Source organism: Carassius gibelio, chromosome B4, assembly GCF_023724105.1.
Source record: "Carassius gibelio isolate Cgi1373 ecotype wild population from Czech Republic chromosome B4, carGib1.2-hapl.c, whole genome shotgun sequence".
In the NCBI taxonomy this organism is placed as follows: domain Eukaryota; kingdom Metazoa; phylum Chordata; class Actinopteri; order Cypriniformes; family Cyprinidae; genus Carassius; species Carassius gibelio.
In genome coordinates, this window is record NC_068399.1 from 18,652,677 (window position 1) to 18,676,915 (window position 24,239).

The 24,239-nt window shown below is 35.8% G+C and overlaps 3 protein-coding genes across 9 annotated transcripts; 2 read left to right on the top strand and 1 right to left on the bottom strand.

Annotated features, from left to right (window-relative positions):
* Positions 1–23: 23 nt before the first annotated feature.
* Positions 24–13,148, top strand: slc26a5 (solute carrier family 26 member 5). Of its 4 annotated transcripts, none has more exons than XM_052554285.1 (19): positions 24–45; positions 2,687–2,951; positions 3,838–3,977; positions 4,253–4,363; positions 6,143–6,315; positions 6,758–6,922; positions 7,422–7,574; positions 7,669–7,751; positions 7,853–8,000; positions 8,537–8,650; positions 8,848–8,925; positions 9,159–9,254; positions 9,429–9,535; positions 9,785–9,854; positions 10,055–10,147; positions 10,305–10,433; positions 10,695–10,907; positions 11,335–11,389; positions 11,911–13,148. In XM_052554285.1, the coding sequence occupies exons 2-19, from the start codon at positions 2,797–2,799 to the stop codon at positions 12,048–12,050; spliced, it is 2,223 nt and encodes a 740-aa protein (XP_052410245.1). In that variant the 5' UTR covers positions 24–45; positions 2,687–2,796; the 3' UTR covers positions 12,051–13,148. The 4 variants fall into 4 exon arrangements, with proteins under 4 accessions (XP_052410245.1, XP_052410244.1, XP_052410246.1 ...); XM_052554284.1 differs by lacking the exon at positions 24–45 and adding an exon at positions 855–1,014; XM_052554286.1 differs by lacking the exon at positions 24–45 and adding an exon at positions 2,415–2,436.
* A 117-nt stretch (positions 13,149–13,265) lies between these two features.
* Positions 13,266–17,317, bottom strand: psmc2 (proteasome 26S subunit, ATPase 2). The gene is made up of 12 exons (XM_052554289.1): positions 17,146–17,317; positions 16,777–16,814; positions 16,583–16,664; positions 16,388–16,487; positions 15,770–15,901; positions 15,608–15,680; positions 15,428–15,523; positions 15,154–15,318; positions 14,731–14,818; positions 13,828–14,030; positions 13,622–13,718; positions 13,266–13,525 (listed from the first exon to the last, which is right to left on the bottom strand). The coding sequence occupies exons 1-12, from the start codon at positions 17,213–17,215 to the stop codon at positions 13,368–13,370; spliced, it is 1,302 nt and encodes a 433-aa protein (XP_052410249.1). The 5' UTR covers positions 17,216–17,317; the 3' UTR covers positions 13,266–13,367.
* A 417-nt stretch (positions 17,318–17,734) lies between these two features.
* LOC127956505 (PR domain zinc finger protein 4-like) lies at positions 17,735–24,194 on the top strand. Of its 4 annotated transcripts, none has more exons than XM_052554469.1 (12): positions 17,735–17,844; positions 18,188–18,241; positions 18,335–18,450; positions 18,529–18,717; positions 19,857–20,603; positions 20,679–20,828; positions 21,518–21,636; positions 21,938–22,023; positions 22,142–22,269; positions 22,355–22,783; positions 23,097–23,265; positions 23,621–24,194. In XM_052554469.1, the coding sequence occupies exons 3-12, from the start codon at positions 18,336–18,338 to the stop codon at positions 23,868–23,870; spliced, it is 2,382 nt and encodes a 793-aa protein (XP_052410429.1). In that variant the 5' UTR covers positions 17,735–17,844; positions 18,188–18,241; position 18,335; the 3' UTR covers positions 23,871–24,194. The 4 variants fall into 4 exon arrangements, with proteins under 4 accessions (XP_052410429.1, XP_052410426.1, XP_052410425.1 ...); XM_052554468.1 differs by having other exon boundaries at positions 17,767–17,844; positions 18,191–18,241; XM_052554466.1 differs by having other exon boundaries at positions 17,742–18,241.
* Positions 24,195–24,239: the final 45 nt, after the last annotated feature.

A 24,239-nucleotide genomic window follows, 5' to 3' on the forward strand; every position in this document is an offset into this window, starting at 1 on the left:
TAGGTGCTGATTTGGAGTTTTAAAACCTTGACATTTTCTCTACAGGTAATATCATTTTAATAATTCTACTTTTAAAAGTGTAACGTGAATCTGATTGTTTGAAGGCCGCAAGGGTGACTACATAGGACAGTGTGATCATCCTTACTATCATGACAATTATGATGATGGTGTATACAATTAAAAAAAAAATAAGTTCATCCTAAACTAGCATGGAATGACTCAAAAAGGCTTGTTTAGTCATGACATAATTTCAGGATATGTTGTGATTGTGATAGGCTATATTTTTATTTAAGATATCAGAAATTAGATTTTTTTTTAAATATACTTTCGTATTAATACTTTTCTTTTTCCTGGACTCTGTCCCAGTTTGCCCATAGTCTGATAGGTTATTTAACTAGACATTTAAAAGTGTATAGCATGAGGTGATACGCTTTTTAAGAATTAAAAAAATATCAAACAACTTAAAACTATCAAAAATATTTTAAATCTGTGTTTAGAGTATATTTAACCTGGTTCAACCAGCTAAGACAAGTCTAAATTACACATAATAGCCTACATTGGAATTATTTGTTGTTGAATAGTTGTTACACAAGATGGCGCGCTTACATTGTATTTACCGACCTTGCATCGTTATATCAGAATAAATTATTTACTTAGAATAAAATTCGCTTGTTCTGATCATAATTACTTATATAACTTATATAACTATACTTACGTGTTTAACAATCTCTATAGAATCTACCAGATATCTTATGTACAGCTTTTATCTCGTTTATCCGTTAGCGTTAGAGTTAATGAAGAACTACATGTCCCATGATGCTGTTCTCTGGCGTCAGTAGTGACGCATGAGGTACGTCTCGCTTTGCTTATCAGCGCAACGCAGCGGATGACGCAGCTGTAGTCGGCAGTTAAAGGGCTCTCAAATGTTATACAGTAACAGGACTGTCGATGCTCACGCTCTTCTCAGCTCAGTTCACCGACCTTGGGTCATTTTCAGGACGGACGTGGTGAGAGGTAAGATGCTTAGGCTTTCCCCCCTCACCATTTAAATTACGATAAATGTGCAAAGCTCTTTAGTTACGCTATATTGTACCTGCTTAACAGGTTTGTGGAGTCGTAGGGTTAAACTGAACGAGGACGCTCTCCAAAAATGTTAATTTCTGGTTACCTTATGTTTATAAAAGTGTGAGGGAACAGAGTGTGGCAGAAAGACACGTACGATGTTGTAAGTCACTTAGTCATTACATCATGACTGTGCTGTAGACATGTGCATATGTCAGATGCTGTTTGGTTGTTATTTTCATGTTTCCTCAAAACCATATGTATAAACGAATAGGCTAACGTTACTTTAACGACTAACGTTACTAGTTAAAAGCAGCTTTTACTATGTGTTGTTATAGGCTATTTTTCTAAATGCATAATTTCAAATCCAGTAACTTCTTTCTTCAGGAGAAAGCTTTTTAGTCTTTCCCTAGCGATGTGAATCCTACTTTTTCTGAATGTATAAGCAAAAATGCGAATTTTCTTCAAATGTGCACTACATGCAAAATCAACAACAACAACAAAAAAAGGTCATTTCAGACTTTCTTTACTAAAAGACTCAAAGTTGTGTCCACAAGATGTGTACAATGATATTAATTTCATTAAAAAGTTAAATAATGAAAATAAAATTGAATACTGATATAATGTATTTAGGATGTGGACATTTATAGGACAAGTTAGCATCTCCTATCAAACCAAACAAAACTAAATGCATTCATAAAGATCACTTCATATTTTGCCAACTGTAAATCTGGCAACTCTGATGTCCTCATAACTGTTACTTAGCTTTACATCATTGTTGTATTTTTTGTTGAGGTGACACAGTGTAATTGCTTAACACTTCAACCCATTGTTTGTGACCGAATGTTTAAAAAACGTGAAAAATCAGCCGTTTCAGAATGGATAAGAGAGCGCGTTTCACAGAATGACCCTTGCATGTCATGGGTTTATCTTGTGTCGTTTGTAATGTTTATATCAGTGCTTTGTCAACATTGGCCTACACCACTGGCATCATTCACTTTCAGTACAATTCATTTTACTATGGTCTTGTGATTTGCAGAGGACTGTGCTAAAAATGGACTGGATCTGTGGATAGGTTGTTATTGCTCAAGCTGTACAACGTGTCCTCAGGACAGGTTTTGTGTTTTGGACCCATTAAATCATAGAACCGTGTAATGTAATTTTCATGCAACTTTTTTTCGGTTTCTCTGAATGGATAAAATGAACTATTATTATTATCATCATCATTATTATATAAAAAAAGCAAAACATTTATCAAAGTTTAGTTTTTATTATTTTATTTTTATTTATACATTTTTTTTTTTTTGCAGGTTACTGTAGGCCAATAGGCTTGCAGGCTGGTTTCTTTGTGCTTACTTTTGATGCAGCATTTAGGTATATTAAATATCCAGTTTGTCATTGCATGATAGATCATCACTGTACGAGCTAAAGTTGGCTGTCATTCACGATTATTTTGAGGGCTTGTAATTATACACCAGCAGAGTTGCAAGTCTCCAAATAAAACCAAGGGGGTTGTAAGTGTGACATTAAAAGTTTTGTGACCTAATAGCTGATCCACAAAACATGCTTGAGTTAAATACATTTGTGTACATAGTTGATTCTTAGCCCTGTTCTTTCTTCACAGAGTGCTCTCATTCTACCATTCATTGAAAACAGGAAGAGGAAGTAAAGCAAGTACACGAGTGCATTCACAAGGTCATCATAGCCTGACATGCCTGTGTTTCCACCGCTGGTATGGAGCACGTAACTGTTAGTGAGGAACCATCTGCTGCACTGATGTACCACGTGGAACGTCCTGTATTCAATGAAGGCTATATTGACTCGGAGCTTCTGCATAGGAAGAAGAGGACATCCAAGTCCGTTCAACGGAGAATAGCCGAGCATCTCCGGTAAGGCTATTTCAAAACATTGTGCTTTCTTTCTTACTGATGATAGGTCTGTGTTTTCTTTCCTGATCTACAGTAAAGTCCAAAAGTCTGAGGCTGTATTGAGAAATATTCCGTAATGTATTATAGGTCACTAATCATACAAGCAAATTTTTGACATTGATCATGCAGCTATTTGTACAGATGATAAGATCCAGTGAAGCACAAGGTGATCATTCTCAAATCATGCACGAGGGCATGATCATCAGTTTTACACTTGTGGAGTTTGTGCAGTTTGAATCTTAAAAAAAAAAAAAGATTGAGGCAATCCAAATACATTCTGATATTTGTGATCTTTTTTTTAGTTCAACATTTCACTCAAATTGTTATTCTGATGATTTTAGTAGTAATGAAAAATTGTAAAAAAAAAAAAATATTCTAAATACAAGCATTAGTGGAATCAGATTTTTATCACGTTATTGTGACTTTCTTGGCTGTATGTCTGAACTATAACAATTTTATCAGGTTCAAGTGTTATCTGAACTTCAGAAAATCAACTTGAACTGATAAAACAACTGTTTGACTAAGTAAACAACCATTTGTCATTTATGACAGTCTTATTATTTTATCATATCCTCCATATAATATTGCAGGACTACTAGTATTACACAACAATTGTGACATTTCTTTTGTTAAGCCTGCTTGTCCCAGTCTGAGCTGGATAAATTGATGACTCAGTTTCCTAACGGACAAAGGCGGACTATAATTTAAGTCATCATTAACTGATAATCTTCTCCTTCACTCTTAATGTTTGCAGAATTAAATTAAATTCTCTTTGCAGAACTTTTATATGCACAACAAAAGCATATGACATATTTATACTAAAAGTCACCTCTCTCTTATTTTTCAGCTGTTCTTCTGAGAAAGCCAAGTCTGTTGTGTTTGGATTCCTGCCCATTTTAACATGGCTGCCATCTTATCAACTAAAGGAATACTTGTTTGGAGACATAGTTTCTGGAATCAGCACAGGTGTAATGCAACTACCTCAAGGTCAGATGTTACTGAAAACTGGTTAATTTTAAAAATGAATAATAATTATTTTAAAATCTTCTTAAATGTATCTATTTAGAAGTATCAGTAATTTAATTTAATAGTAATAATAAGAATAATTATTATAAATATAGTGAACAATATCAACTAAATATTGTTGTTTATTAAATTATTTTACTTATTCACTCATTTTATTTTTATTTATTTTATGTCCTTGATCAATGTGCATATTAATTTGATCATTTCTCTTTCTTTTGATTTGTTGCATTCAACAGGTCTTGCATATGCGATGTTGGCAGCTGTTCCTCCAGTGTTTGGTTTATATTCATCGTTTTATCCTGTTCTGTTATACACCTTCTTTGGTACCTCCAAACATATATCAATAGGTGAGACTCAATGGCGTGCATGCCAGGCTTTTAATAACATGCTTGGGACTTAAAAAATAGTTTCAGCCCCAGACGGACCACCCACGGTTGGTTCATGAGTGTCTGGTGCATATTGCTCACATAAACTAAAAAATGTTCCTTGGTCTGGGAAGTTGTAATCTGGTTGGCTGAAACTTCACAATGACTTCATGCAGTGGGACTTTGTGGAGACTGCCATGTACAGTGTTTTTTTTTTGTACTACACCTGTCTATTTTTTTGATAGGTAAACCCTACGCATTGCATTAAATTAAACTACGGTTGGTTGCTACACATGCTGGTCACATGGGCTCAGATTACACTGCAATTTAAGCCTTTTTTTGTGTTTTTTTGTTTAATGTCTGTGTGCGTGTGACTACCTGAAATGTGACATTCCTCTCTACAGTTTTGCTAAGTCAGTGTTAATAAGCAAAGTGTTGCTGTCAGACTAAACAAGTGCAGTCCAATTAGATAAGATTTAAAATCCTTACTCTGTTTTTCCCAGCACTTCCTGAATTCCTGTGGCAAAGTCTCATCAGGAAGTCAGTTTTCCATTTTTCCTACCAATTGTACAGGTTGACCGCTCTAAAGCTGCTCTAGTTGCAATGTCCTGATTTTCATAAGCAGGAAATGAAAGTGGTGTTTCTAAGAACCTTATTAGTGTTGTTGCAGACATCATTACTGTTTTATGGGTGGGTAGATTCCCTGCAGAGTTGTTTTTCTCCTGTTTAATGTGGGGATCTTCAAATCCTCAGAAATCCCTGCAGGATATTAGAAACACCACCAAGAACATAGATCAAAGGTTCAAAAGTCAAAAAGGTTACCCAAACCAGAGTTGTTGCTTTAACATCTTGTTTTCTCAGCCCCCGTGGCTACACTTGAGAGCGAGAGAATTGGCATAAGGTCCTGCTGCAAATAAGCATGTTGCCTCTTGTTAAAACAACACTCGCCTTCTGTCCCTCTATGGGCAATGTAAAACAGCCCCAGATGCAGAGGGCTTTATCTAGATGAAGATCCAAGGCAGAGATAATTTTCATAATTACACTGGGACATACTTGCTCACATAATAAAGGAGGTCCTTTTCCTGTGAAAACACTGAACCACTGAGAAATGTGTACCCAAGAGCGATTACACCACCTGTTACTCTTACACAATTACATTGTAAGTCTTAAGATACAATTTAAATAGTATAAATCCCATTGCATTAAATATTTAATCTAAAGCACTGTTTTTCTATGGCTAAAAATTGATTTAGGTAGAAACGAGGTTTCGCAATAGTTCGTTGTATCTTTTTATGCATGCACTTAAATGCCTTAAAGTGCTTAAGTAGTTACTGCTTGAAGATGTATTATTATTATTATTATTATTATTCTGCTGTAAAAGTGATAATGCAATAATAATAGATGTAAATACTGATTATAATTATGATTTAAAATGCAAAAAATACTATTCCTAATATTATCCGATATTATTAGCCATAAATGCAGATATTGTTTTATATATGAGCATTTTTTTTTGCATTTATGAAAATAGCCAAATCACATTTTTTTCAAGCATAGCATTTCACAAAAAGGTTGTGATGTTTTTAATGATGTAATAGTAGTTATTGTTAAACAATTGCAAGTATTTGCATATATGATGTCTGGTAAGAGAGCTTATAACATAGTAAATAATTACAAAAATAATGTGTGATCCATACTTAACTTTAGCACAGTTTCCTTAAGTTTTATTGTAATATTTGATTGTATTTTTTTTTTTTTCAGGTACTTTTGCAGTAATCAGTTTGATGATTGGTGGGGTTGCTGTAAGAGAGGCCCCGGACTCCATGTTTGCAGTCAACGGGACCAACGCATCACAGGTTGTGGATTTCGAGGCTCGTGATGCCAGAAGAGTGGAGGTGGTTGTAGCTCTGACCACCCTTGTAGGAATCATTCAGGTGGGCTGGTATCTGGTTTTACCTGCAAAAGTTTTGAAAATCAAAATGAGTGTAGTATCTATTATTTAGATATCTATTATATAAATTTTTATTAAGGGTTACGTGTATAATATCTGAGAAAGAACTAGTTTTTCATTTCTCTCTCTTGATATGCTAAATTCATCTTTATTTGTCTTTTTTTTTTTTAACCCAACTGTAGTTGATCAAGACCAGTGCATCTCCAGTATCTGTATTTAGAATACTGTTAAATTCCGGAGTCATAGGCGTATAGCAGTGCATGTTTGTGATCACCCCCATCTTTTGTAGCTGAAAAACACTATTTTGCAAGAGTATTCTCTTTCTCATGGCCTTTCATTGAAAACTGTAAACCTCCTAAAGTTACTGTAGCCTGAGGTACTCTCAGATTGATGTTTGGGAACATAAATGTTCTGATCTCCCATAGCTTGTTCTGGGTCTGCTGAGATTTGGTTTCCTGGCGATTTACCTCACTGAGCCGCTGGTGCGAGGTTTCACCACAGCTGCCGCTGTGCACGTCTCCGTGTCGCAGGTCAAGTACCTGCTAGGAGTCCACACTGCACGCTTCAACGGGCCTCTCTCTGTGGTGTATGTGAGTAACCTTTGACACTTGGGAAACCTTAGGGTGTTTTTTTGTTGACATGAGACACTTTTGCACCTATAAACACACTTCATATTACTTCATAAACACTTATTCACATATTCTCATTGGCGTTTATTGTATCAGTTGAATCACATATTAATAAAGGTCTTTTCAAGGCCAGTTGTTGTTGGAAAGAGTAGCTTCATAAATTGAAATCAAATGTCAATATTAGATGAATAATTAAAATAGACTAAATATCTGAAATAAAATGTTAAAGTGCTACTGTGATTTTTTTTATTTATTTAAAAACACTAAAATAAAAAGTAAAAAAAAATACCCTGAAAAGGCACAATAATGTAAAATATAAATTATTCTATAAAAATGTATATCAATAAATTCCTGTAATAATATACAAATAGCACTAATTTAAGAGTTAAAAACTCTTAACAGTGATATTGTTTTTTTTGGTTGTATAGCTTTATGTTCTATTTATATTGTTTTCCCCCAGAGTCTTGATGCTGTCTTCAGGAACATTGCAAGCACTAATGTTGTCACGCTAATTATTGGATTGGTGTGTATGGTGTTCCTCTACATCATTAAAGATCTCAATGAACGCTTCAAAAAGAAGCTACCGATCCCCATCCCTGGAGAAATCATAGTGGTAAATCTTTAAACGCCCTTCCTTTGAAACATATTGCTCACACATGTACTCAAAATCCCTTTGTGTGAATGCGTGATATTCTTGTTCTCTGAAGGTAATTGTGTCCACTGGAGTCTCGTATGGGATGGTTATGTCTGAAAACTATGGAGTAGAAGTTGTGGGTAAAATTCCCACAGGGTGAGAACATGCAGGTTTTCTTATACATACCAAACTGAAATGGTTTACATTTTTACAAATGTTTACATTCTAATATTTCTTTCTTAATGTTTTGTTTTAAGGTTGCTGCCACCCAAGATTCCAGACTTCTCTGTCTTTCCTAACTTGTTCCCAGATGCCTTCGCTATATCTGTTGTTGGCTTCTCGATTGCAATATCATTAGCCAAAACCTTTGCTCTTAAGCATGGCTACAGTGTGGATGGAAATCAGGTAGAGGATAAAAGAAAATGTTAATGTTGTATTTTATTCACCTGCCCTTTATTGTAGTTTCTATGGCTTTAAGTTGCAGCTGAATTTCCAAGTCATTACAGCTGAATGTCCTGACCCTACAAATACTTAGTTACTTAGTTACCTGCCATTTAGTAGATCCTTTTGTCCAAAGTGACTTATAGTGCACTAATTGCAGGGAAAGTTCATATGGGGCAACATTGTGCAGAGGGGCATGCTTAAGTGAACAACAGTAATAGAGATGGATTGTGACTTCATTAACTCACAAGTATGCCTGTTTAGGACACATTTTTGTGTGAGTAGGCAAGATCATGAACTTAATGAGCACAAGCGATAGAAACTAGGAAATTTTGTTTTAATATAGAAAATTAGAGCGAAGTTCGGAATAGCATATTAACGTACTACTCTACAGTATAATTACAGGTACACTACCATTTCAAAGTTGGTCGGTAAGATTATGATCCTGACATGAAATCACATGGTCTAATGAAGTTATTTTGTGTTTAATATGACTGTAGGAGCTAATCGCGCTGGGACTTTGTAACTTTATGAGTTCATTCTTCCACACGTTTGTCGTTACCGCCTCAATGTCTCGCAGCCTGGTACAGGAGAGCACAGGAGGACATACTGAAGTAAGTGAGACATATCTGTGATACATACTCATGAATGCAGTCGATTTTGATTTTGATTGCGAAAATGTGTTTCCTGAAATGGAGTGTCTGTTTCATAATGACATCATCTCAGTGGCTGTATAATTGCCATAAACCCATAAAGATAAGATTGCATCCTAAAAGACTAAATTAAATTATGTTAATGTGTTTGTCGGCAGATTGCAGGACTGTTGGCGTCCATACTTGTGCTACTGGTTGTAGTGGCCATTGGATTTGTCTTTCAGCCATTGCCAACAGTAAGTGAAGTGCTATCTGATGTGCTTGCTGTGGAGCTTATTGATTTTGTGCAAAAATGAATAATAAATGAAGAAAATGGTTTAAAACGTCTTGGTCTTTTTTTGGAAGTGCGAAGGACAGTCCTAATTTGTTACCAGAGCCCTCTTGGCAGAACATGAGCATTCTTAGTGCAAAAGGACAAAGGTCAAAGATCAGTTGGTGTTTATTATTGTTGTCTTTGTATTCTCATTAGACTGTGTTGGCTGCTATCATCATGGTCAATCTCCTGGGGATGTTTAAGCAATTGAAAGACATTCCTGCATTATGGAGAACCAGCAAGATTGAACTGGTGAGTGTCAGACGCACTTCGTTTGGTTTATCATGTAGTTTTTAATCATTGCCATCTGTTTAAATGAAACACTTTCTCTTTTTAAACTTCCCAGTCGATAAATGGGAGGTGGGGGGATTGGTGATTTATGAGATTAGTTTTTGTCATTGATTATGTCTGACATGTTTTTTTCAGGCAATTTGGCTGGTGTCCTTTTTTGCATCAGTTCTCCTGGGTCTGGATTATGGTCTGGTGGTTGCCATGGGCTTTGCCATACTCACAGTTATTTACAGAACACAATGGTAAAACACCGTGTCTTACTGCTCTGATACCAACTGATAACAAAATTCAGATTGAAAACCCTTTTCTTGTCTGTCAGTATGAAATCTTAATATTTAATTAAAACAATGTATATGTGTGTAAATGTGTGTGTATGTCAGCTTTTTTTAATGCATTGTTTGGATTATGGGTTCTATTTGGATTATTTTGACCATTTTATTACTTTCTTACTTGCCAAAGGAAATGTTTAATTCCTATCTTCTTATTTTAAGCCCTAAGAATGCTCTTCTTGGACAAATCCCAGATACAGAACTGTACTTTGATGTGGATGAGTATGAAGAGGTAGGACATTTCTTTTAAAATGCATCCAGTTGTCTTAACATATTCGTTAATGACCTAGATCCTTAACTTGCTTCATTCCAAAAGCGTTCTTCTCAAGCTTTTCTTAGTCACAGGCTCTCAATTAGGCCTGATTTAATCCGTCATGCTTTTTTCCACCACAATCTTTGTCCTCTTATCAGTCGTTTGTTCTCTTTCTCAAGGCTGAGGAATGCTCAGGGATCAAGATTTTTCAGTCCAATACATCCATATACTTTGCAAACAGTGACCTGTATGTGAGCGCCCTCAAGGCAAAGGTGAGACCAAATGCTTAAGTTATTATTAACTTCAAATGTTGTGTGTTTTATGGTTCTGTCCTTGAGTATTTATTAAACATACATTGTGTAGAGCGATTCCTATGAGCAGCAGGCCTTTGTCTTCATAATTCAGTACACTTTATTTTTGTGACTACAGACTGGAATTGACCCAGCAAAACTGCTCGCTGGCAGGAAATCACAGCTAAAATATGCAAAAAGAGACAATGGGGCGAAGAAGGCTGTAAACCACTGCTCCTCAGTGAAGAAAAATGCAGTTGTCTTATTGGTATGATGTTTTTTCATCTGTGACCTATGACTTTTACAAAAGCATTTGATCCTCAACATGGGTTCCCCATGTTTGTATTTTTGATGCATCACTAAATTTATGTTATTTCAGAGCTATACAGATTTCACTGTACAATCACAAAACTTCAGAACAAAACATTATAGCTTTTCTTCTGTAAAATCTTTCCATGTATGTGGCGGCTTATTGATGAAACATTTCTGAGTAAGTGACTGACTGACATGTTCTGTGTTGCCACAATAGGATGTGGAGCTGGGCGTCACTCATGAGGTGGTGGCTGGGCCGATGAAGCAGATGGATCATGTGTATACCAATGGCCAGATGAATGAGAACCACACTGAGTCTGAATCCGAGGAAGACTTCTTTCTCCAGCGTCTAACCCCCATTCACACCATCATACTGGACTTTACTCCTGTTAACTTTATTGACTCTGTAGGAGCCAAAACCATTAAATCAGTAAGTCAACAGCCTTTATTTCCAAAGAAGACACTTGAAGACCGATTAGAGATATCTGGCTTAATACATTAGACCACACGTTGTGCTGTTGCATATTGAGAAGCTTGTTTTATTTATTACATCAGTTTTATGGGTTAGATGTTTGAACAAACCACTGACTCTTAATATTACATTTCCACATGTTACATTTCCCGTATTGTTTGTACTATTGATATGTCATGGCTTGTTGAGAAAGGGTGTGTTGTTACTGTTACTGATACTGATCATGATGTTTGCTCAGTGGATGAACAATACCATAGGTCCAGTGACCTAAAAACACTCAGAACACCTTAGAAACTGTTTCGCAACACCTTAGCAACCTCCTACAACATTGTAGAAACCATATCGAGTCATTTGTGGTTAAAATAGTTCCTCTTTTCTTCTGCAGGTGATAAAGGAGTTTGCAACAGTCAATGTGAAAATTGTGCTTGCTGGATGTAGCAGTAAGTAACTAATTTAATTTTTTACGTAATTTATATTTATAATATAATATTCAGCCTTGAGTGAAAACTTGCTGGATGTTACAGTAATTAATTATATTTACACATGTAAATATGAAATGAAGCTTGGTTTTGTTATTGTTAATGTCTGACGTGTTTGGTTTTTTTTAGGGCAATTTGGTGTCTTAATATAATCTTTTTTTTTTTTTTACTCATACTTTTTAGATGTAGCAGTAAATAATTTATAACATTTATACTTTTCTATAAAATAATGTAATATAATATGATTGAGTCTCCACCAGAGTTCATATGTTTTATGTAGGTTAAAGTTCATTGTGATCTATTTGTTGAATGTGGCAAACATCTCCACCTAGAGTTGGAACTAACAAACCTTCATGTGGACAAGTCAAGCTAATGTTTATGTTGACATTAACAACAATTAATTTTTTAATGCTACTATATATTAATGTAACAAATTTTCTTAAATCCTTGTAAGATCTTTTTTATGTTTGTGTGTTGTGCAGGGACTCTGCTCTCTGAACTCAGGACACTAAAATTCTTCTGTGAGCCCGTGACCCCTGACCTCATTTTCCCCACCATTCATGACGCAGTGTTGCACTGTAAGCGCTCGAGGGATGTCCCAGTCTGCCCTGAGGTCCAGTGAACACACAAACCAAGCTGAGGGGCAGAATACGGATAGAGTCGTGCTCAAACGAGCACAAGTACTGTTACTCATAAGTCACTTTAGTGATGGATATCACTTTTGGATGTCATGATTACAAGGAGAGTTTAAGAAGTCAGCAGGCCAAAAAGTTTTAGACGGAAACACTTTATTTAATGTGAATATACCAGCAAATGTTTAGCTTAATATGATGACATGGTGCTGTTGTTTTATTGCACTAAACATAATCGCAAGCTCCACTGCAATGTTACTGATGACTTTAAAACACTCTGTAGCTTCAGTTCTTTAAAGTGCAGTTAGTGTAGATGGATTCTTAACCAGTGTTTATTTTATAGCACTGGTTCAAATCTTTTATTGACATTCCAGGAAGCTCATTTTTATGATAGAAATTAAGTTTTACAATTGTACACCATGTGCTAGTTTTTCCTTTTTGCTGTATTAAATTTTAATTTTCTATTTTTTTTAAATATCTGACTGTAGTTTTCAGTAAAACAAGAGGCGATATGTTACATTTTTAAAGACCTGAACCCATAAGTGCACTGTTGGTGACGATGCTGCTTTTTGTTTCATGATATACTTCAGTCTGATGTTTTTGAGAAAACACTTGCCAGATATCGATTGTATCGGTTTGTTTTAGGTGACACATTTGGCTAAAGGCTTATCTAGGTTGCTCCAGGGGTTCTTGGCACCAATTTCAATTTAACCTCATTGTCAATATATAGGGTTCTTAGTTAGTGGTTCCTTTTGAATCCACAAAGTCTTGAAAATTCAATTCAGGTGTTCTTGTCTTTAGAACATTACATGGAAATTCCACAGGCTGAGATGGTCTAAGACATGTTTGACACACATGCTGCCTATGAAATGTCCACTCTGAGCACTTTTTGTTTCAAATCAAGTGTACACACACAATTACCCAACGAGTTGAGATTTGCAGTTATGAAGACCAAAGCTCAACAATCTGTTGCACCTCCGCATAAAGTGGTGCATTTTATTGTATTTTTATGCTGGTGTGGATTTAAGATATTTTTGTATAATAAATGCAAAACAGTACTCTAAATTATTAAACATCTATTCCTCAAATGTGCATTTCTATTTATATAATTTTCTACATTTATTACTAATTTATTACATGTAACAGGTTTACTAACCTGAAGAAGGGGACAAATATTTAATATTAAGCAATAAGAAGACAATTAGTAAGGATAATGTTTTTATTTGATATCACAGGAAAAGTGACAAGACATATGACAATCCTTGAATAATCAGGCAAAAAAACTAACATTTATGCAGGGAAAAGGTTTAGTTGTAAGTCATGTAGCGAGGAGTGGCGCTGAATTTAGCGTAGGATTTGATGACTTTGTTCACGGCCTCCAGAAAGTCTTTCTCTGTAGCGATTTTTCTACGAGCTCTGATGGCAAACATTCCTGCCTCTGTACACACGCTGCGAATCTCAGCACCTGAGAGAAGAAAAGCACAGCAATTTTAACTACAGCTCTAAGTCCTCCACCTTTAGGTCTATGCAAATATTGTCTATTTAAATTGTGTGCACTCACCTGTGCTGTTAGGACAGAGACGTGCAAGAAGCTCGAAGCGGATATCTCTTTCCACACTCATAGAGCGGGCATGAATCTTGAAGATGTGAGTACGTCCCTAGAAACAGAGTGCAAATGGTAACAATCATTTACATATCTATCAGAATGTGAGATACTAAATGTCTTTGTTTAGCCAGTAAATGGTAGCCATTGTAGCTAACACTCACTTCCAAGTCAGGCAAGCTGAACTCAATCTTCCTGTCCAGACGGCCGGGTCTCATCAGAGCAGGATCCAGGGTGTCCGGTCTGTTGGTGGCCATCAGGACTTTAATGTTTCCTCTGGGATCGAATCCATCCAGCTGGTTGATCAGCTCCAGCATGGTTCTCTGCACTTCATTATCTCCTCCAGCTCCATCGTCAAAACGGGCACCTGTAAGACGGCAGCGTAAGCATCACCGAGACTTAACATAGAGGTCAAATCTGTGAGACAAAAACAAAAGCTGAGATTTTAAAGGGAAGTTCCCCCCAAAAATAAATATTCGGCCACTTACTCATCCTCATGTCATTCCAAACCTCTATCTACTTCTTTCTTTTGCTGAATACAAAAGAAGATATTTTGAAGAATGTTGGCGAGTTTGTAGTTCCCATATTTTGTCCATAGAAAGAAAGTTAATGGCAGCAGGAACTATTTGACTGCCAACATATATTTTGTGTTCAGCAGAAGTTTGGAAACATATGAGTGTGAGTAAATAATTACAGGATTTTCACTTATCCCTTTGAATATAATAAGAGGCCATTCACACAGAGCTGTGCTACCTTTCCATTGTTTTTCTATGTAAACACTCTAGATGGATGTTTGATGAGTTTGACTTGAATGTCACAATTTTACAACACTGTCATACAAGAGACGCTGCAAAGGGCATGAACGCAATCAACAAACATGTCCATCTAGATTGTATTTACATAGAAAAATAATGGAAAAGAAGCACAGTAGAATGGAAATATTGATAACATACTTCTAAGATTTCTAAAACTATATTCAGGACTCGTTTGTAGACAGGAACTTCAAAACCTCAAGCCACACAGTTTGAGGCCGCCAAAAGAAGAGTATTACAAATAGGAAATTTGACCTCCAATGGCGTCAATTTCATCAAAGAAGATCAGACAGGCTTTCTTGGTCCTTGCCATCTCAAACAATTCACGAACCATCCTGGCACCCTGGATTAAACACAAAAACATGTTGTAATAAACATTTTTCAAGCTAAAAGAAGATATCGTGAAGAATGTTGGCAATCGAACAGTTGCTGTTCCCCATTGATTTCTATAGCAGGGAAAGAAATACTATTGAAGGCAATGAAGACCATCAACTGTTTGATTACCAGCATTCTTCAAAATATCTTCTTTTATGTTTGACATAAGAGAGAAACTCACACAGGTATGGAACAACATGAGGGTGAGTAAATGATGACAATTTACATTTTTGGGTGAACTATTCCTTTAACTACCTATTTTTTCCTTTATTTTTTAAACAGGTTGATAGAAAAGGCACGTACCTCTCCAACATACTTCTGAACCAGCTCGGATCCAATGACTCTGATGAAGCAGGCATCAGTGCGGTTAGCCACAGCTCGAGCACACAGAGTTTTCCCTGTACCGGGTGGCCCAAAAAGCAAAACACCCTTTGGAGGCTCAATACCCAGGTTCACAAAGCGCTCAGGCTGGAATTATAAAAGATAGAGATTGATTTTAGTACTTAATCAGTATTTCAGACGTGTAATACCTCCTGTTTGGTTTTAATAGGTACAAATGGATGTATTCCCGACTCACATGGAGGAGAGGGGTCTCAACCACTTCTCTCAGCTTCTCGATCTGCTCTTTGCAGCCTCCAACGTCACTGTATGTCACATCAGGCTTCTCCTCCACCTATTTATGTACATTACATCATTATTCCTGCAGTGTTGCCTTGATGATGTATATGATCCCAAACAACACAAGCGGTTTTCGTACCTGCATCATAGTCACAGTAGGATCGATTTTGGGTGGCAGTGGAATGTGGATCTGATACTTATTTCTGTCAACCCTGTTAACAGAAAGCAACTCTTCTAGATACAAGCTGAAAAGTTGGCAATAAAGTAATTATGATGTGTCTAATCCATCATGTGAGCTTACCCAACCCTCATTCCTTCCTCAATGTCAGTCGGAGCGACCTGATCGCTCAGGTCCACCACAAACTTGGCAAACTGTTTCACATTAATAATGTATTTCGGATCCTCAGAGTCAGAGTTGATTATCTTGGTGCATCTATGAACAAATAAAACTACATATGAGTTCATTTATTTTGTTTGCATTTATTTGATCAAGAATAGAGGAAAAAAATTTATATTGTAAAATATAATAATTTAATACAAAGCTGAATTTTTAGCAGCCATTTCTTCAGCCTTCATCTTACAAAATCCTTCAGAAGTCATTCTAATATGCTATTTTAATTCTCAAGAAATATTTCTTATTATTATTAATGTTGAAACCAGATGTGCTTCTTAATATTTTTTTCTGGAAACAAATTCAAACGGACAGCATTTATTGAATAAATCCAGTATCAATCAATCAAAGTTTTAATCAATCTTTTGAACAAGTGTCACGTTTAATCAATTTAATGCATCTCTACTGAATCAAAGCATTATTCTTGTTTATTTTTTTTTAATCTTAAAATGGTAGTATGTCATAAGCAAATAATCTGTTTCTTTTAGGGTAACCCTTAATAAGTTAAATGTGTTTGTCCTGTCTTACCTGGCCACCTGCAGTGGCTGTTCACTCTGTAGAGTCTGTTTGTCTGCAGCCAGATCCCATAATGCAGGAGGAGCCAGACCTGTATCTGACTCTTTAATACCTGCCAGACACACAAAATACAGCATCAATGCATTTGTGTTACAAAGCAAAGAGCCATAAAATTAGCTCCTCACAAAGAAATGACAGGACACTTACCTGTGAGCTCATTTATTTTCTTCAGAAGCTGTTGAATATCATCTTCCACTTGTTTGATCTGTCTGGAATACGTACTTTGCCCCTATTCACAAACAAAAGCAAGTGACTAAAAGACAATTAACACTGCTGTAACTTCTGCTAAATGAAAGCCATCTGAATGCTAAAACAGGCAGCTTTTTAGTGCAAATACTTACATAGGTTTTCAGGAGTGCAATATCTCCTTCATCCAACGCTGAGAAATAAAACAAATCAAGATAATTAAACATGATATTCATCATTTTACAGAACGACAGACGCATAACGTGTTTATCTTTCTCCGATAAGTCTGTTCAGGCTAACACAGACTGACATAACTAACAACACTGAGACATTTGACAGCTCGTATAATGAACGTGGGAGAGTAAATATGTGAAGTAAAGGATGACACAACATTAAAATAGTTTTAGTTTAGTAGATTCGGCTTTTGTTGACAAATTCCAACTGCAGAGCGGCTAGTCGATAAATGCTAATCTGTCTCTTATAATCTAAAATCCACCCGAAAGTCTTGGCAATAATAACGTTACATCGAATTGGTTTGTCTTCTTTCTCCTCTTCTTTTACTTTGCGTTGCTCGGTTCCTAAATAATCAGGCATGACTGCTTTTTTTCTTTGTAGTGACTGTTCAGACAAGATTACACAGCAGGTTTTCAGACGAACAGTCACAGCGCTTTTCTGTTCCGCTGCGTAAGAACACAGGAAACTGCGATTGTATTTCAAAATAAAAGTGCCCCAAGAATTCAGAGAGAAAGAGAGCCATTTCAATTTGGTATTCCCTATTTGTTTATTTTAATTCGCTATAACTTTTCTCCACACACTATTTTTGGCTATCTATAGTAGTATATATATATATATATATATATATATATATATATATATATATATATATATATATATATATAATATATATATATATTATATATATATATATATATATATATATATATATATATATATATAATATATATATATATATATTATATATATATATATATATATATATATATATATATATATATATATATATATATATATATAATAATTTAATTTAAATTTAATATATATAATATAATATATATTTAAATTGACAAAGCATATTGAGGGACTCTTATTTTAAAACACCACCCCGCCTTGAGTCATACACTGACTGTTTTGCCTTTATCTATGTTTTTGTTTTCATACCACAAATCTTCCACTGAAGAATTAATATTTGTTCTTTATAGTAGGTAAATTATTTGTTTGTCTTTTAAATAATATATGTACCTTGCAATGAACACCTTCTGTTTTTGGATTTCTCTTAGACTAGTTAACTAAACTCAGTAGCTTCAAACACTGGCTGCATTAACTTACTGGCTCTTTCTTGTCGATGTGCGGTTACTTACATATATATTTTTGAATATTATATAGATATATTTGTGTTTAATATGAGTTATTAGTATTTCGCTATCGGTTTAGTGACCAAGACAGCTTGTCAAGTAAATGCATTGCCAGAATGACTATAAAACGTGTCTTAAAGAGGTTGATAATTGAATCCTGTGATCTAAACTAAACGCTGCCATAATTACTAAGAAGATCCTAGAATGCATCCATCAAATCAGTGCCTTAAGTGATCTGTGCTGTCAGGTAAACAAACATAATTTATTTACATGTCTGTTTCCGCACAAGCAATATGATATATGAGTTGTAATTGAAATGCAGTAATTTTCTTTTATTTAGCATGAATGATATGAACCTCAGCCCAGTGGGCATGGACCAGCTCAGCCTGCCGCCTGTGAGTGCAAGTCACCTCTGCCTCCCCACATCCCCAACGCACAATCCCATCACTACTCCAGGTCAGGAATCAAATGCCTCTTAGATGCATGTGTATATCTAGAGAAGTATGGAGAAGTAACATGTCAGTTTTATTTCAGGCATGCCAGTGGCTATACCCAGCCTGGGTCCATCACTTGGGCCTCTTCCTTCTGCACTGTCCCTGATGTTACCCATGGGTCATTTAGGGGACAGAAGCGTTATGTGTGGCCTTCCAGAAAGAAATTATACACTACCACCTCCTCCATACCCACACCTGGAGAGCAGCTACTTCAGACATATCCTTCCAGGTAATGTTAATTAAAATATGTTAATGTGCATTTTAAACCAGTGACTGACAAACATTTGGACCTAGGAATTCCCTTAATGTACAACTAATTTAGAATTTCCCAATAATATTATAATTTCTTATAATAATGACTAACATATCTTTACAACTTTTTGCAAGGATCTTTAATTTATTGTGCCATACTGTTTAGTGTCAAACCGAGAGAAATGTATGTTTATTTAATTATTCCAGATGAAGTATAATGAATAAAAAGTATATATAAAAAAGAATTGTGTTTAATTTGCTCTACAGAGTTATCTTAAACTCTTGTTGGCAGAAATAATATGTTCTATTAAATATTCTATTTTGATATTATGCTTTTGAACAAATTTATTTGTATTTTTTGTAGGTAAATATAAAGTTTAATAGGATATATTTTAATAGATAAATAGAAATAAATATTTTTTTGTAGTTTGATTTAAGCACATTAAAATATATCTTTTTAATTATATTACTATATTTAAATATTTGATATCTGCCAAAATACATTTTTAATCAAGCTTTAAGGCAACTTAAGCTAATTTAAAATACATATATATATTTTTTATATAGGAATGAATGAACAAGTGAACTAATTAATGAATGAATTCTAGAAATTTTAAATCAGTGTTTAAATACAAAGTCTGTATTTTGCATACAAAATTGTGAAATAAAATATTCTATAAATTGCTTTATTTCTGTTGAAATGTATTTTAAATAAAGCTTTAGAGCTGATACATTTTGATTCATTTTTGTTGGTAGAAATATTTATGGCTTAGACTATATTATTTCAACAAACGACACATTTTATTATATAAAACTTTTGAGCAAATTGAGCACATTTAAATCAGTTCAATCAACAGAAATGTATTTTTTTGTTTGCTGTAAAACTTTAATTAAAATGCACTGTTGGCAAGAGTAATATATCATAAAAATATTAGATTTATGCCAAAATGCATTTTAATGACGCTTAAGAGCAAATTATGCTCTCTTAAAATAAATTTTTAATTTTTTATCAATTCACTGACCCTGTGCAGTACCTTTACGGAACCCCAGGGGTCTTGTATTTTTATTTATGTACCAATTGAATAAAATCCAGCCTTCTTTATTTAATCTCTTTAGGTATTCTGTCATATCTGGCAGATCGTCCCCCTCCCCAATACATTCATCCCAGCAGCCTTAACATGGATGGGACTCTTTCCGTGTCCAACAACAACCCCTCTGGATTAGACCCATACAGTGGCCCCGGCGGCCCTCTAGAACAAGGCCTGGTGACCCTAGACACAAGACAGGTGGGAGGCCAGGCTGATCTCCACCAAGGAGGGACTCACGATGTTCAACTACACGCCACAGGACTTAACATGGAGTCACGTGTAAGTAGTCCGATGTCTCCTGATGGAATGGAAGAGGACTTGGCCTCCATGGAATGTGTTGTGGTGGCAGAGACCCAGCAGCAGCTGGGTACCAGACCTCAGCCTCATGAGGGTTTGACAGGTGTGAACTCCTCAGGAGGAGTGATGCCCCTGCATGGAGCAGGCCTAGAGCTCCCAGTGGTGATGGAGCAGGAGCACATGGGCAGCAGAGTAGGAACCAGCACTACAGGAGCAGGCGGTCCAGGGACGCTGGGTGAAGCCTTGCACTCCACTGGAGAACTGAACTCTGGGGTGGTTAGTGTGGTCAGTGTGGTCACTCAGGCTCAACTAGAACAGGTATCTCTACAAGGAATGGGACTCGAGTCTGTTAATGTGTCACCCATCACTGCAGAAGTGTCTCTTGGGCCGGATAACAGTCTAGTGCTGGTGAACTCTACTTTACAACTAGAAGACTCAACATCTAATAAGGAAAACATGGCCACTGCCTTCAACATATGTAAGATCTGTTTGCTGATTTTGTGTATTGGAAGGCATTTTAATCCAATTTCATGCATTTGATCTTTTATTTTAGGGTGCACTTTATGTGAGCGGTCATATTCATCAGACTGCCCTGAGCATGGACCCGTCACATTCATCCCAGACACGCCCATTCAGAGCAGAGCCCGCCTCTCTCTGCCCCGCCCTCTCTGCCTCCGCATTTCTGTAGCCGATGAACCCATTGGTACATACGTTGTGATCAATTCTCAAAATATAGTTACTTATAATACTTTATTGTGTAGCGTCCTTATGATAAATGTTACAGGAGTTATTAAATCAATAACAGTAAGTTATGCAAGACTACAAGCAAATAACCCTAAACCAAACTTTAACCTTCTAATAAGTACATGATGTGAATTAACATTGCTCAGAACTTATTTATATAATTATACTTTCAGTATATCCAATATGATACCATTAAAATAAAATAAAAAACTGTAATATCAGCCAATAATCTACATGCTGCCAATAAATTATGGAAATAGCTATATAATATCTTATTGCTAGTAAAATTTAGCCAGAAACAATTGACTACTTTTGATTATTGAAGATGCTTGGTTAACAATTTAGTTTACGGTCTTCTTGTTACACATCTAAAATGTACTTACTATATTAATAACAGTAATGTATGCATGATTACATGCAACTAAGCCTAAACCAAACCCGAATTCTGACCCTAACACTGTAGTAAGTACATGTTGTAAATTCATGTTACTTAGTAGTTAAATATGTAATTACAATGTAACAGAGGCAGCTTAAAATAAAGTGTAATCAATGTGACTTAACAGTTAGCTTGTTAATTGTAGTTAATGGTAAGTGATGTTGTGGGAAGGATTTAGTTTGATTGCTGAAGCCATTGTTTGTTTCCTTCAGGTGTGTTCGCTAGAGAGACCATACCCTCCAGGACCTGCTTTGGGCCGATGGTCGGACAGCACTGTAGCAGTGTAGAACTTACAGACTGGTCTGATAAAGATACCCCCCAAATATGGAAGGTGCATGAAACCCAACACATGAATATTATAATGAGTTCTGAACGATCATGTGACACTGAAGACTGGATCTGCTGAAAATTCAGCTTTGCATTCAGAGGAATAATGTACATTTCAAAACTGATTAAAATTAAAAAAAATCAAAGGCTCAAAAATGGTAAAAGGTTTTCCATACCCCAAACATTAGCAAGCTAGTGCATACTACTAAATTGCATCCTTTTATTCACTATTAATTACACTGACATGTCATGTTGTAATCCTAAAAATAGCTTTAATAGGTCACTGTGCATTTAATCTAATGTAGATGTTCCACAATGACATCCAAGAGTTCTTTATTGTGACGACAGATGAGCATGAATGCAACTGGATGATGTTTGTACGGAAAGCAAGGTAACCACATCCCCAGAAACTATTTTCATGGCAGTTATTTCAGGAAGCTCTATATTGAAACCATGCATTGTATGAAAACAATCAGGTAGCTGAACACCAAAATCAACTCTATTTGCAGGACTACAGAGGAACAGAATCTCGTGGCATATACCGACGACGGGAAGCTGTATTTCTGCACATCCAGAGAGATTCTGCCAGATCAGGAGCTATTGTTTTATTACAGCAGGGACTACAGCAGACAGTTAGGTGGGACTTCCTCTTGCATGGAACCCTCTGCCTTAACCTGTAAGAAAGTAAAGTATATCCATATAAGATCTCTGTGTCTCATCAGGTGTGCCCAGAGTGCCTGAAGGCCAGATATGTCATTGTGGAAAAGAATGTGGCTCTTTCACAGAGTTTAAATCCCACCTCAACAGCCATGCCCAGAGCCACAGCCCCACCCAGGACCACCCTGCTCACGCTACACACAACCAATCTCAGTCACAGGAGAAAGTGACCAGTGGGTCGTCCGAGTCGGCTTCCTCCCCACAGTGGCAGTGCCACTCCGATGTGAATGAACATTCCAGCAGCAGCAGCAGCATTGGACACGGTCGCGAGAGAAAGTTTAAATGCAGCATGTGCGCACGAGGGTTCACTACGTCCACTAAGCTAAATGTGCATTTCATGGGGCACATGGGCATGAGACCACATAAGTGTAGCTACTGCAGCAAAGCCTTCAGTGATCCCAGCAATCTCAGAAAACACCTGAGAATCCACACGGGTAAATGCACATTAGAAAATTGCATTTGAAACTGTTCATAAGTGTGAAACTGTAGTAACAAGCCATTTTGATATAATAACAAGGAAATAACTTTTTTATCCATTATGATTTAATGATACAAAGAATCAAATCCTGATGGATAAAATTACATCCGATGCCACTTAGAAATGCATTACATTTTAGAAACAGTGGTTTATGAATTCTGGTAAATTAGGTTAATTTGTTTTCAGTGAAATTACTTTATTATTGGCCAGAAAAAGTTGCTGTCATCTTTACTGCTCTGCTCATGAAATATAAATGTTTTTTTCTGCAGGTCAGAAGAACTTCAGGTGTACAGTATGTGGGAAGTCTTTTACTCAGAAGGCACATGTGGAATCTCATATGGTTATACACACTGGTGCCAAGAACATTAAATGTGACCATTGTGACAAGATGTTTGTGAGGAAACAAGATCTCAAACAGCACATGTATTCACATTCACTGTAAGGCTAGATTTCATATCTTATTGAAAGTATACATTTGAAATATCCCTTTAAAATGTATAAATTAATGATATGCATTATATATATATATGTTTTTTATTTAAATGCAGTAAATACATTTTATTGTAATATGTAACATTTACATAATATATAACATTATGAATTTAAATTGCATTGAGAATGTTGCATGTTCTCCAAATATTTTACTTTCCCTGACAAAACCATTTAAAAATATGATTTACAAGTATATGGAATAATGTAAACCTATCATATTCGTAATTTTTTCTTTGCGTATCATTTTCTTACCTGCTTTAACAGCCACCTTTTTTCCTTGATTATCCTTTCTTTATTCCAGAGACCGTCAGATAACTTGTCCAAAGTGTGACAAACAATTCTTGAAGACAGACCATCTCAAAAAACACTTGAACTCTCACGATGGGAAACGGGACTTCATCTGTGAGAAGTGCAACAAGGGCTTTCTCACTAAATACCACCTCACACGCCACCTCAAAATCTGCAAGGGTCCTAAGATCAGTCGAAGGCCAATGCAGGGGGAGGAGGGAGAGGAGGAGGAAGACTTGGAGGATGAGGAAGAGGGAGGTTAGATGAAGGACAGATCAATCCAGTCAATGAGCAAGAGTGTGGAATAGGCTTGAGAGGATTTACTTCAGAAAAATTATAATATAATGGGATGAATCCAAACCTTATCTAGCCTATTTATTTTACCTTTTTTTTGTGTGTTCTTGTTCTTCCCATCAGCCTTTAATTCCTGATGCCAAAATTTTTGTATGCCTAAATCAAATAGCCAACAGAAATGTAATTAGATTTAAATAAGAAAAATTATGCATCACATATTTTTAAGTCAAGTGTCACTATTAAATGTATAAATTATTGGTCAAACAATAAAGAAAAGACATTGCCTTTTTGTACATTTTTGTTTACAGTGTTACAGTGTTATTTAAAATGCAAATAAT